At 52.4% G+C, this 12,300-nt stretch overlaps 2 protein-coding genes across 3 annotated transcripts in view; one reads left to right on the plus strand and one right to left on the minus strand.

Annotated features, from left to right (window-relative positions):
- PSKH1 (protein serine kinase H1) overlaps nucleotides 1–7,510 on the plus strand; it is a 31,167-nt gene extending 23,657 nt beyond the window's left edge. For both annotated transcript variants that reach the window (XM_042027245.1, XM_042027246.1), the window contains exon 4: nucleotides 1,289–7,510. In XM_042027245.1, the coding sequence (XP_041883179.1) occupies nucleotides 1,289–1,606 (318 nt within the window). In that variant the 3' untranslated portion in view covers nucleotides 1,607–7,510. The remainder of the gene's footprint in view (nucleotides 1–1,288) is intronic.
- Nucleotides 7,511–9,280: 1,770 nt separating this feature from the next.
- Nucleotides 9,281–12,205, minus strand: CTRL (chymotrypsin like). The gene is made up of 7 exons (XM_042027250.1): nucleotides 11,355–12,205; nucleotides 11,104–11,207; nucleotides 10,878–10,957; nucleotides 10,557–10,638; nucleotides 10,275–10,455; nucleotides 9,737–9,870; nucleotides 9,281–9,504 (listed from the first exon to the last, which is right to left on the minus strand). Exons 1-7 carry the CDS (start codon nucleotides 11,404–11,406, stop codon nucleotides 9,343–9,345), a joined length of 795 nt encoding a protein of 264 aa, XP_041883184.1. The 5' UTR covers nucleotides 11,407–12,205; the 3' UTR covers nucleotides 9,281–9,342.
- Nucleotides 12,206–12,300: the final 95 nt, after the last annotated feature.

The raw sequence follows: 12,300 nt of genomic DNA on the forward strand, positions 1-12,300 counted from the left end.
TTCGCCTCATGCTGAAGGAAATGTTCTCATTTCCCACCTTAGAGCAAATACAGTATTTTGACAGAAATGAAACAATTCAACATTTGTGGCTGTAGGTGTTTGGCTCATAAATTGTTATGGCCATTCTTGGGTGTCCTGGGAGGATATTTTTTATAGGACTAATTAATTACTTTGGGCTTGTTTCTTTAAAACTAGCATATTGTAAAACAAATTCCTTCCTCTTTCCGTGGTAAACATTATTGAAAATTTATTATATCTAACATTTCTACATATTTAGAACATTTTATGGGGTTGTTCCCAGCTAGGCTGAGCTGCTGTTCCAGGGCTGACCAGTAGTGACATCTAAATTTCCGTGTGAGAGTGAGACCAAGTTCCACAGCAGAACATTCTCCCTAGTTTTGGTTCCAGGATCAGTGCAGGGGTCAGTGCTTGCTCCCTAGATGTGTGCTTTAAGATGAAGAGTCAGAAGAGCCCTGTGGGTCTGGTGTCAGAATCCATCCTCTGTGAGTGATAGGGCTCCTGTTCCTGCAGTAGTAGCTTTGTTGGATAGAAAGCACTTGGACAGGGGAGGGTCTTCAATGGGGCACAGTTACTGTGCTTCTGGTAATAGTTGTAGGATTTTGGAAGGTGAAGTGAGAAGATGAGGCAGGAAGGACCAGCAGTTGGAGCAGGACATAGGTCTGGGAGCCTGTGTGTATGTCATGGTGCAGCAACTGGAGCAAGCACAGGTGTGTGGGTGGGTGTGTGACCGAGTGTGTGAATGCTGGTGAACATGGAGCTGGACAAGGGGGAAAGGGCCTGGAGGCTGGGGGTGTCTGCGTGGGTGTCTCTAAGGACAAGGACTAGACTCCAGGAGGATCTGGTGAGCAGAGGGACCGGGGAAGTCCCAGCCACTGCTGGAGAGATGGTTGAGTCTGGGGGTTGACTGAGACCCTTGAGTGTGTGCACAGGGGTGTGTAAATGTCTGCAGGCTTGTGGCATCTAGGAATACTGGGATAGAGGGTCAGCTACTGAGTGCCTGACCCCGGCTGCTGGAGGGATCTACTCTGCACCTATGTACCTACAGGTATTTTCCACTAATTCAGCCTCTTCCCCTAACGTGAAGTAGTTGTGTCCCATTCTCCTTGGGCAGATAATGTTGGTTACAGCTTGGAAGATTTGAGGATAAAAGAGAGAAGGGGAGCGACAGAATGCCCCAAAGCACCTTGCAGACATGGGAGGAATTAATTAATTAATCAGCAAAGCTGTGTTGGGATGTTTCATTCCAATCACCTCTTTTGTGTTTCAGCCCTGGCCCAGTGTGTCCAACCTGGCCAAGGATTTCATAGACCGTCTGCTCACGGTGGACCCCAGTGACAGGATGACGGCCCTTCAGGCCCTGAAGCACCCATGGGTGGTCAGCATGGCAGCCTCCTCCTCCATGAAGAACCTGCACCGTTCCATCTCGCAAAACCTTCTCAAGAGGGCATCCTCCCGCTGCCAGAGCACCAAGTCAGCGCAGTCCACCCGCTCCAGCCGCTCCACCAAATCCAACAAGTCGCGGCGCGTGCGGGAGCGGGAGCTGCGGGAGCTCAACCTGCGCTACCAGCAGCAGTACACGGGCTGAGCTCCGCGCTGGCACCCGCCGCCCGCCCTGCCAGAAGTCTCCTCTGCGCTGGAGGTGTGCACACACTCAGTGAGGAACAGCCAGGTTCCTCCCTCCCTCCCTCCCTCCAGGCATTCCCCCCATCCATGAGGAGGTGTCCCCCCTGTGCGGAGGAAAGGGAACCTTGTGGTGGCCGTCCCACCCTGCCACGGGGTCTCGCGCCAGAGACGGGGGAGTCCTTGTGGGCTCGGAGCACAGCTCGGAGCCTCAAGGAATGCACGAATTAAGGAGCCACATGGGGAGAAGAGCTCTTTCTGTAGCCCAGGAGCTCGGTTGTTCATAGTTATTTATTAATTCCAGACCGTTTAGTTTCTCTCACTTGCATATGGAAAAAAGAAGAAATCACTTGGTGTGTCTGTGCATGCATGTCCGTGTGTGCACATACACGTGTGGGGGTGTATATGTATTTTAAAATTATGTATACACAGATTTTGAGCTGGTTTAGTCAGACTCCGTGGTGCCTTTGCAGCGAAGCTGGAATGAGTCATGTGCAGTTAGAAGTGAGATAGCTCTGACTCACTGGTGTGCTGCCCACCAGCTCCTCGCCAAAGAGATGCCAGACAGCAGTTTTCCATGAGGGCTGGGAAGCTGCGAGGTTTCCCCCAAGGGCTGCCATCCTCCTGATGACGTCAAGGGCTCACTTGCCTGATGACATCAAGGTTTACCCCTGGAATTGTCCTTTCCCTGTTTGCAGCAAGACCAGTGCCTGTCATGCAGTGTTCGTTGTTCTTGTGGCTCTGTTGTGTCTGTGACCTGTTAGACACCTTGCACCCTTCAAAAGAAGATTGAGAAGGTTGAGTTTTTTTGTGCTAAGGGGAAAAAAAAGAGGGAATTTTTAGGGATCTGCTGCCCACCCCAGAGCTGAATTGGGCTATAACCACTGTAAGCACAGCATTACCAACCATGTCGCTGCACCAGAACTTTGGTGGTTCCAGGCTGCTCCCTGCCTGCAGGTTTGACAGGGCTCCCCTGCTTTGTGTGCTTGTGCTGCCCCAGCAGTGCCATCCCTGCTTTGGGACAGTGGTGGTAGGAGCTGTTGGGATGGCCACAAATGGCTCCATAGCATCAGGGTAAGGGCTTGAGTAGTGGAAGCCCAGTCTGGGAGTGTCAACAGTGACAATACCCTGGAGACATTGCACAAATGCCCTAGAGCTGTGAGGGGTGACTTAAGTTTACCAGGAAAAAGCTGCCTTTCAGGTGTCCTCGTGCTCTGTGGGTGATGAGGGGGCCTCTTACGAGGACTCTCAGTGGAGGTGGGGGATGCAGAGCTGAGCTTTTTGCAAGCCTGCTGAGATATCTTCCCAACTAGTTAGAGCAGCAAAGTGGGGCTGATGGCACAGGCATAGGACAGACTTGACTTCTCGTGGTAGCAGAGACAAGATCAGCAGTGAGGGAAAATCCTGGGATTTAAAACTTTTCTCATGAAGCCACACAATTTGCTTCGTGCTGTGCACTTGGGAAGGGCTTGCTTGGCTCTGGGCTGGAGGTGCAGGCAGTCCAAGCTCAAGGGGCTGGTGAGCTTGGCCTTTTCCCAGGATCGATGCTTGTGCCACTGTGTTTCAGTGTCAGCAGGGCTGAAGTAGTCAGTCACATCTCCAGGGAGCTCTCACTGTACTGGCCACAGTCGCTCCTGGTCAGCAAACAGCAAAGCAGCTTTAGTGGGAGAAGATTTGAGTTTTTTGTGCTAAGGCAAAAAAAAGGGGGGATTTCTGGGGGTGTGCTTCCCATCTCAAAGGTAGGATGGGCTGTAAATACGTGTAACCAGCCTGGTGTGCCCAAGCATGTGGTGGGGAATACAGCAGAAGAAACTTGAGGAGAGCCACTGTGTGTAGTAGGGATGAATTTGAAATCCTTTGTGTGGTTTTGCATGTTATTTTGAGAACTTTGCATCCTTTGCAGGCTGCCCTTTCTCTGAGCAACCATCCTATCATGTCACACACAGTCTTTCTTCCATCAGCATTAACAGATACTGCAGAATTCCCCAAAATTGTTTTTTTTTTAACTCTGTGGACTGCAAACAAAAATGTTTTTGGCATCTTTTACCTCCTCACGTTGTTTTCCCTAGTTTCTTACCATGAACTATAAACTAGATGTGATTTCTGACAAAGCAGGCAGCTTGCCACATTTTGCTTCATAAACAGCTCAGTGTCACTGCAAATAGCTCTCCAAAAGCAGGAGCCCCTCTAAGACCAGTATCAGCTGGACAGTGGGGGCTCTGCAGGTCAGGTGGTGGCAGGAGGCTCCCTCGGAGCACTTCTGGTTCTGAGCCATTACTTGAAGAGTCTTTGGTATGTTTGGGGCATCACTCCAGGCACTGATTGCTTTTACCTCCTGGCTGCTCCCATGGCCCTCCCCAGATTATCCTGCATGTTTATCCATAAAACAGGGGTTTTGCCTGTGTGAGGGGGTCAAACTGATGAACTGAGCCAAGACGTCTAGAACTGAAACCCTTCCCCTTAACCACTAGACCATCAAAATGCACAGGCATCGTGCAGATGTCTGCTCATGCTGTTCCCTTCATCTTTCTCTTGTGGGATGAAGGATACATAAAGCTCTGGGCTAACCAGGCTTGTTTCTCTACCTTCACAAAGCAGAACAAGAATCTCCTCATCTGTGACAATTTTTGCTTCACTGATCTTTTCCACAACTAGTTTTTCACCAGGAAAAGTTCAGAGCGATCGTTTGTGGTTACTTTGGGCTGGAATATGTTTTGGGAAGCGGGATATTGCTGTGTAGGATCCTGACAGTGTCAGGTTTTGGTGGTGATGCTCTGTGACTGGGGGTGAATTGGCAAAAGGGAGGATCCATCCCATACATGAGCAATACTGGACAGCTGCAACCTGCCTCTCCATGGTATTGAGGTGTTTGTGGTCCTCGGGCAATTCCGCTGCTTGGGAATTGCAGGAAGAGGACCCAGGCCATCCCATAAAGAGCTTTGGATTTTCTAAAAAAAGAACTCTTAATTCTTTTCACAAATGCAACGTTTTCTTGTTTGCATAGAAAAATCAGTGTAAACTTGGGAAAATCTTTTACAGGCTTTCCTTCCATCATTCAATTTTAACACTCTTGGCTCACTCCCTCTTCTTTTTCTAAATCCAGTATTTGTAGGAGCTTTGCAGCCAGACAATAACATGTGTGGGCAGAGGGGAGATGTGCAGAGCTCTGTCCAAGTGACCCTGGAGTCCTCAGTGATCAATCTTTCACTGAGTCTGGAAAACTGTGATGTTCCAAATGCCACGTTGGGAGGTCCAGCTTAAGAACAATTCCTCAGGTGCTTTTATTCTTGCAATTGGGACACGTTTTCAGCTGGGTCTGGTGCGGAGGGGGACAGGCAAAGTGGTGTAATTCTGAGCCATAGTCCGGGTGCCTTCAATCTGTCCTCTAAGAAGCTCTTCACTGTGAATTACCTTGATCATCTGTCTTCATTCCACAGGAGCAGCTCAGTGCTCAGTTGGTCTTAAGTCTCAGGAGTTTACACTTTTCAGGAGTGCCTTTTTTGGGGATTTTAGAAACTAAAATCTCTCTGAAATGTTTTTTTTCTGCTCTTTCATTTAATTTTTTTAATGTCCTTCTTTTACTCTTAGTGATGGTTCTTAACTTGGCTCGCAGACGGTTTTTTGGAAACCTTCCTGTGGTCCTGAATGTGCTGTGAGAAAAGCCAACAACTGCCTGTTCCAGACTACCACCGAGGGTAGTCTGTGTATTAGCTGGAGCACAAATCTGATCGTTCTGCCTGCTTTGGTTCATGCAGTGAAAGTGGAGTTGGAATGACATCTAGTGGCAAATCGTGGTGTGTCCTTGTCCAGGCACAGCCCTCTCCTCGCTGTGTCCCCACTGGTTCTGGGTGAGATGCTCTTCGAAGAGTAAAGGGAATTAGGGTTGTCTGTCTTTTGGAACTTAGCAGTACTGTGTAAAACAATCCCATCCTTTTGTCCTGGGAGTTTGGCTGCTCTCTTGGGGGAGAGAATTGCAGCTTCGAAGAATGTGGTGTGTTGATTCCTTGATTTTTATTATTTTCGTTGAGGGTTATTGGAAATGAATGTGAAAAAGTCTGCCAGAAATTGCATTAGGGGGTCTAAAGATTTGCATCCAGATTTTTGAGTGCGTAGTGTATTTTCCTAAAACAGCAGCTACCAGTCCATGTTTGATTTACTTCTCACTCAAACTTCTAAAAATCTTAACAGATCAACCCAGCGGGGGTAGAAACCCCCCTTCCTTCAATCCTGAAGAAGTCTGTGCTATTTAACACTGCAATTGTGATAGCATCCAGATGCTCCTGCTGGTTCCTACTCTGTGTTGTTCTTGGAAGCACACAACTGTATGTGAAGGAAAGCTTGAGAGCCTTGTGAGGAGCTTAAGCCCAGGCAAGAGGGCTCAGACCTGCTGGCTTTGGTGATGATGAGGAAACCAGCTGCAGTGTAGGGCCTGCTTCACATGTTTGTTCTGGACGTGATAAACCTTCACACTCTTCTTTGGAATCTGGGTATTTGCCTCTTTTAGGTCACATATTTTCTGTTCTGGTAATTTACACTATTTCTTAGGCCCTGCTCCATTTCTCAATCCTGTTTTCTACCCGGGTGTTTGGCTGCAGTACTGAGAGAATCAACTTTTGCCTGATGCACAAACTGGAATAGGAATGATGGTTCACTTGGCTGCTGGGCAGCATCGCTGGGTTTGGCTTGCAGGAGCTGTGGTGAGTCCTGGGGCAAGGTAAAAGCTTCTGTATGTGCCTTTGAGGACCTGCAGTGCAGGCTCAGCTCAGTCTTATACCAGGTAGGGCAACTGCTCTGTGGCTGTTACAGGCTTCTGATTAGGCTGTGTGGGGCTATGTTATTTTAAGTAATTATACTAGAGATTTGGAGGATTTGAGGTGGGATAAATTAAAATCTCAATTGTTTGCCCTAATTTAGTTTTCTGAATGATGCAAATCAACACAGACATTGGCTTCTTTGGCACCAGCGTGAGCTCTAGAATTTGCAGGGAGGATGGTTGTGTCCAGACCTCTCACTCACTCAGCTTTCTCCTGGAGAATGTCACAAAGTGCCTGCACCACTCCATGTGTGTACCCCACCCCAAGTTGCCTTCACCACTCTTGGGAGGGTTTTGGTGCTTCTTTTGACCACTCAGTCTCCACTTTCACCCTGCATTAAGAGTGCAGCGCTCCGAGGCGGGTGCCTGCATGTCAACTGTGCCTTACTGTGCAGGAAACTTCCCAAAGAAATAAATGTGAACACCAGGGATGTGCGGTGGCAACGGCATCGTGGAGCTTGATGCCTTCTGCCCTCGGTGTGCCAAGGGCAGTGGGAGCTCTGCCTGGTGACAATTGTCCCTTGTCCCACTGTCCCCCCCCGCCTGGTGATACTGTAGTTCCCTCGTGTGTGACGAGCGAGCTCTGGCTGCTGTTGCAGGCATCGTTGCACTGTTTGTCTGCTGAACGGGGAATGGATCCGTGGAGCAGACCCACGGCCCCAGCAAGGTGTGTTACAAACCCGCAGCTCCTGCGCAGACGCCCAGATGCCATGAGTTTTCCTGTTGCCTTTCACTACGGAAAGACACCTCCCGGGAAGCTCTTGGGATCGGAGATCTTCCGGCACTTGATGTTATTTTTGGTTGCCCAGTTTCCGGTGCTGGGTTGGAACAGTTTGGAAGCGACTCCGGTCTCATCCAGTCGGTCTCCTCACAGAACTGCCTTGAGAACTGTCCCATTCCGTGCCTTGCCTTTCGAGTCTTGGCTTGGCTCTAAGGACTGTCCTGTCGGATGAGGTCGGACCTATTGTAATTAGTCTGTAATGTTCAAGTTAGAGTGTACAGAATTATTTATTTGGTGTACTCGGTCTGCTAAAACATGTCCATGTACTCTGTGTACCCCGTGGCTCTGCTGTCCTTACTTCTGCCTCATGGACCACCTGCGGGCTGGCTGCTGGAAGGCAATGATTTCTAGGCTGGGAGTGATGGTCAGTAAGTACATGGAGAGCTAGGAGCTGCTTGCCCCTCCGTTACATTCTTGGCTCACAGCAAGAGGTACCAAAATGCCCATCAAAGGGTTTGCTGGTTCCTTTAACGCAGCTGCCAGGCCAGGAGCTGCCCAAGGGAGACCTTGTGCAAGGCTGGGATGTCCTGATGCTCTGAATCAGGTAGGCATTCAGCCTGTTGCTGGAAGACAGGGTTGAGAGGCTGAACAGGCACTTTGCGACATTCTGTTCATTTTTCTTTGGCTGCAAGGTAGAAGACTGGGCCAGAGAAATGCTCTGGTTTGTCCACAGCCACTCATCACCTCTCCAGTTTCACTTTGAGCAGCTTTTATGGACCAACTGGAAAACTTGTAATATCAAGTGAACAACGCACACCCGTCTTGAGTCACCTCCTCTCCAGGATTTTCCAGGGCCAGGGGACCCCGTCCCAGTGGTGGCAGAGCTGACAGGGACCCGGGCACACAGACCAGATGACCCACAGTGCTGCAGTTGGTCATTCCCGTTTGATGCTCTCTGTAGCCACCAGTTCTCTCTGCCTGCATGGCCCATCCCCACATCTCTGATGTTCACCTGCCTTTAAGGTCAGTTAGATGCTCCCTGCAGAGCAGACCACTAAATGAAACTAAATCTTACCCAACCACACTAAAGTTTGTTAGCCATAGGCTTTACTTGAGCACATTTTTTTTATTTGACTCAATCATATGGGCCAGACTATTTGTGTTTGCCCCCCATTGATGTTCCATACTCCTTCCCATCAGCGTGTCCCTGTGTAGTGTCACACTCTCTGCTTAATAGAGTAATTACATTTTTGGGGCTGTGATTCACACAGCAAAGGTGTTATATCACCTTCACATCACTGTTAAGGAAAAATAAACCCCACACCTCATGTTGGGACAGTCTGATCCTGCCTCTCTCAACGGTGTGTCATCACCAGCTCTATTTTGAGCTGCTGGGAACTGGGTTGTAATTCCTTGAACATGTGTCTTGCTACTCCCATGTCACACAAGACTTTTTTTTCACCAGCCATTGTCTCAAGAACCCATTTGAGTGAAAGCCTGTCACCTGGCCTGGTTTTCAGCTTCAAATTTTCCTTTGCAGTGGCCTTCAGTTTCCTGCTGCTACCTGGCAGATCTGCAGGTGTGAGGCAGCCATCCCCTTCCACCTTCCCCAGGAGCTGGAGCTGCCCATGGCACTTCTCCCTTTCAGCTCTGTGTTCCCAGCTGCTACACAAGTCATGGCTTTAAACTGCAGGCAGAGATCTTTTAGAGTCCTGTGCACCCACCAGCACCCACCCTCCACAGCAAGCTGAGCAGTGCTTTCTGATACTGAGCTGCAGCTCCACAGTCCATTCACTGGTGGCACTTCACACCTGAGTCAGTGGGAGGACCATTCTCCCAACCTTCAGCCCTGCCTGGTCTCTGGGTTGATGCCAGGGTGTACTTGAAGACCCCCTAAGCAGCCCTTGAACCACAGCCAGCCCTGCTCCCTCTTTGCCTGAGCATCCTGACCTGGCTTTGCAGTTCCCCCTGGGTCCCAGCTGGGTACCAAGCTCCAGCTCTGGGAAGTGCTGGCGTTCAGGAGAGAAGCACGGGGTGCCCCAGGCTTGTCCACGTGCCTTCCACCCTGCTCTGCATCACAAGAAGAAAGGAGCCAGAGGCAGTGCTTGGCACAAGCAAATGCTGATGCTTTATTAATCCCAGTGAAGGGATCACGCTGGCAGCACCTTTAGCCCTGAGCAACGATGGTGTTGATCCAGTTACGGAACTGGCTGACACGAGTGTACATGGCCGGCGTGTTGGTGTTGCAGTTGGAGGTTCCCCAGGAGACGATGCCAATCAACATCCAGCCATTCCCACTCTGGTATACCAGAGGTCCGCCAGAATCACCCTGCAGAGAAGATTCCTGCTTAGCACTCCTGGTACATGCTCCAAACTGGTCCCTGCCACCTGGTCCCCTGTGCACAGCCAGGTGCTGTAGTTTAAATATCTGGCTCTGTAAGTGCAAGACCCCATGTACCCTGCTCCTCCACCCTCCCTGTGGTGCAATGGGAGCTCAGCAAGATCCCACATATCCTCTTCCTCCTCCACCCACCCTGTGCAGCAGGAGCTCAGCTCCTTACCTGGCAGGAGGAGGCACCAGCCCCACCAGCACAGATCATGGCACTGGTGATGCGGTTGCCCCAGTACTGCATGCACTGGCTCTGGGAGATCAGGGGCACGGTCACCTGCTGCAGGACTGTTGCCAGGGCTTGGGCTAGGGGAAAGAAGCACCGTTAGATCACCTCGGTGTCTGTGGGTCTCCTGGAGAGCACACAGGTGCCCTGGGCAAGCTTCCACGGGTGCTCCTGAACGCATGGGTGCTGCCATACAAAGTGTCTTCCTCCTCTGTGCCAACAAACCCCTTCTTCCCTGGGATCACCTCGTGCAGGCTGCCCCGAGAAAGGGCAGGCTTGTGCCTGTGCACAGTCATCCCTGGGTTACACACACACCCACGCCCATCTGCACATTGGTACATGTTCAGACAGGGTTACTCCACTGCCCAGCTCCACCCTTCCCACACATACAGGAGATGTCATCCCCACAGGCACCCCTGGACCCTCAGAACCCCCAGGAAGAACAGCAACTACACAGCCCTCCCTGAAGCTGCAGCTTACGTACAGTTGGGGTTGGTGCGTCCCCAGCCGGTGGTGACAGCCCAGGCGTTGGTGGGCAGAACCAGGTTGGCAGGGGCCAGGCAGATGGTGGACACACGGGATCCCAGCTGGGCGGGCGTGGACAGCCTCAGCAGAGTGATGTCGTTGTTCATGGTGTTGGGGTTCCAGCCGGGGTTGGTGATGGCCTGCAGAGAGAGAAACACCACAGCTCTTCATCCCTGCCCTGTGGGAGCAGCTGCAGTGCAGAGCTGCAGCCCCGACCCAGGACCGCATCCGCCTGGCTCACCCTGGACACAGTCTTCACTTGAACGGCCTCGGCATTGGAAGCAAGGCTATATTCCCCGAGGACGACAACGTGGGCATTCGGGCTGCAAGAGGTAAGAGAGAGTCAGGGGCATGTGTCCAGCCAGCACCCCAGGTGGGAGCAGCACTGGGGGCAGCCCTGGGCATGAGGAACCCAAGGGAAGCCACCATGGAGACAACTGGGGAGGAAGCCCTGGGTTGCTCAGGCCTTTGGGGCTGACCCAAGTGCCACCCAGAGATGCCCAACATGCTCTGAGCCCCTGCCAGTGGCACCAGCGTGGGCTGACCAGGCACTGCTCCTTACTTGAAATTGCAGTGAGCAGCTGTGACGACCCAGTACTGGCTGATCAAGGAGCCGCCGCAGAAGTGGGATCCTGTGCGGGTCTGGGGAAGGAAGAGAGAAGAGGAGCTGGGTGGCCTGAGCACCCCCAAGCTGGGGACAGGCAGAGGTCCCCCTGGTGCCCAACTGTGGCTGTGCCGTGCCAGCACGGTGCTTAGGGCAGTGCCCAGGGAGCGGGACAGTGCTGTACCTGCAGGGACACCTGCCAGGGCCATGAGCCGGGTACAGCGTTCTGCCCGTTGACGATCCTCTCGCTGTAGGCCACCGAGGGACTGACGGCGGGCACCCCACAGCCTGCAGGAGAGGCACAGGGGCATAAGGGTGACCCAAAAGCTCAGGACTCATATCTGGGGACTGTGCTGGTGTGGGTGGCTCTGTGTCACCCTGTCCAGCATCCTGCTGCACCCTGAGGACCTTCCCACACCCATGGGCAGCATTTACCTGAGACGGCGCTGGCAAGGGCCAGGCAGGCAACTACCCACAGGAACACCATCCTGAAAGGAGACGGGCTGAACCCTTGGGGACCACGAGCTTTATAGCAGCCAGGGAGCCATGTGGCTCGTAGCTGGCCAGGCTAAGGTCCCCCAGTGGCCTTGTGCCAGCTGTGGGCAGCAGTGAGGGGCCAAGCCTGGCACAAACACGGACGTGGGAAGGTACTGTCAAAAGACACCTGGGGGGCTTAGGCTTTTGCTGTCACGAGTTGCGTTAGTTCTGCAGCCTGTGGAGCTGGAGCGGGAGAGCACCACAGGGCTGTGATGGAGGGCACAGGGGGTGGTGGTTGTGAGCACACAGCTCGGGTAGCAGTGGGGCTGGACATGCTGGGATGGACAGAAGTGCCTGGGGTGGGAGGTCATCCCATGCTCAGACTTGTTTCAGATCTGTTGGCACTAGAGCTGTTTTTCCACATGGCCATGAAGTCCTGGCCTGGAGCAGCACTGGTCCCAGCTGGATGTTCCCAGGGCTCAGGGCCACCCTTTGAACCATGTCCTGGTGTGGGTGAACAAGTCCCAGAGCCAGGGGGGCAGGTGGGGAGGGCAGACATCTTCCCAGGCAGGTGGGAGCTGTGGCCAGCTGGGCAAGCACACCATGAGCCCCAGGGAGGACAGTGGGCCCCTCCCCAGGCTGAGGTTGAGCCCTTCACTGAGCATTGCAGCCACCCGACCCTCCCCCAGGTCTGGGGAGCATTCAGCCCCCTCTGTCCTGGACATGGGTATGTAGTGTCTGCATCATCCCCCGTGTCCTGGGTGATTTCCTGGGCTGGCACAGAGTGCAGGGAGCCAGCCCTGGGGTGATGCTGAACACGGGGATGGATCCCTCCCTCTCTGTGCCACCCACATACCCTGATCCCTGCCCCAACCCTCCAGGGAGCACAGCCTGGACACTGGGG

Source organism: Corvus kubaryi, unplaced genomic scaffold (genome assembly GCF_017639235.1).
Source record: "Corvus kubaryi isolate FWS band 111438036 unplaced genomic scaffold, C.kubaryi_AGA036_p1.0 37300, whole genome shotgun sequence".
Classification (NCBI taxonomy): Eukaryota; Metazoa; Chordata; class Aves; order Passeriformes; family Corvidae; genus Corvus; species Corvus kubaryi.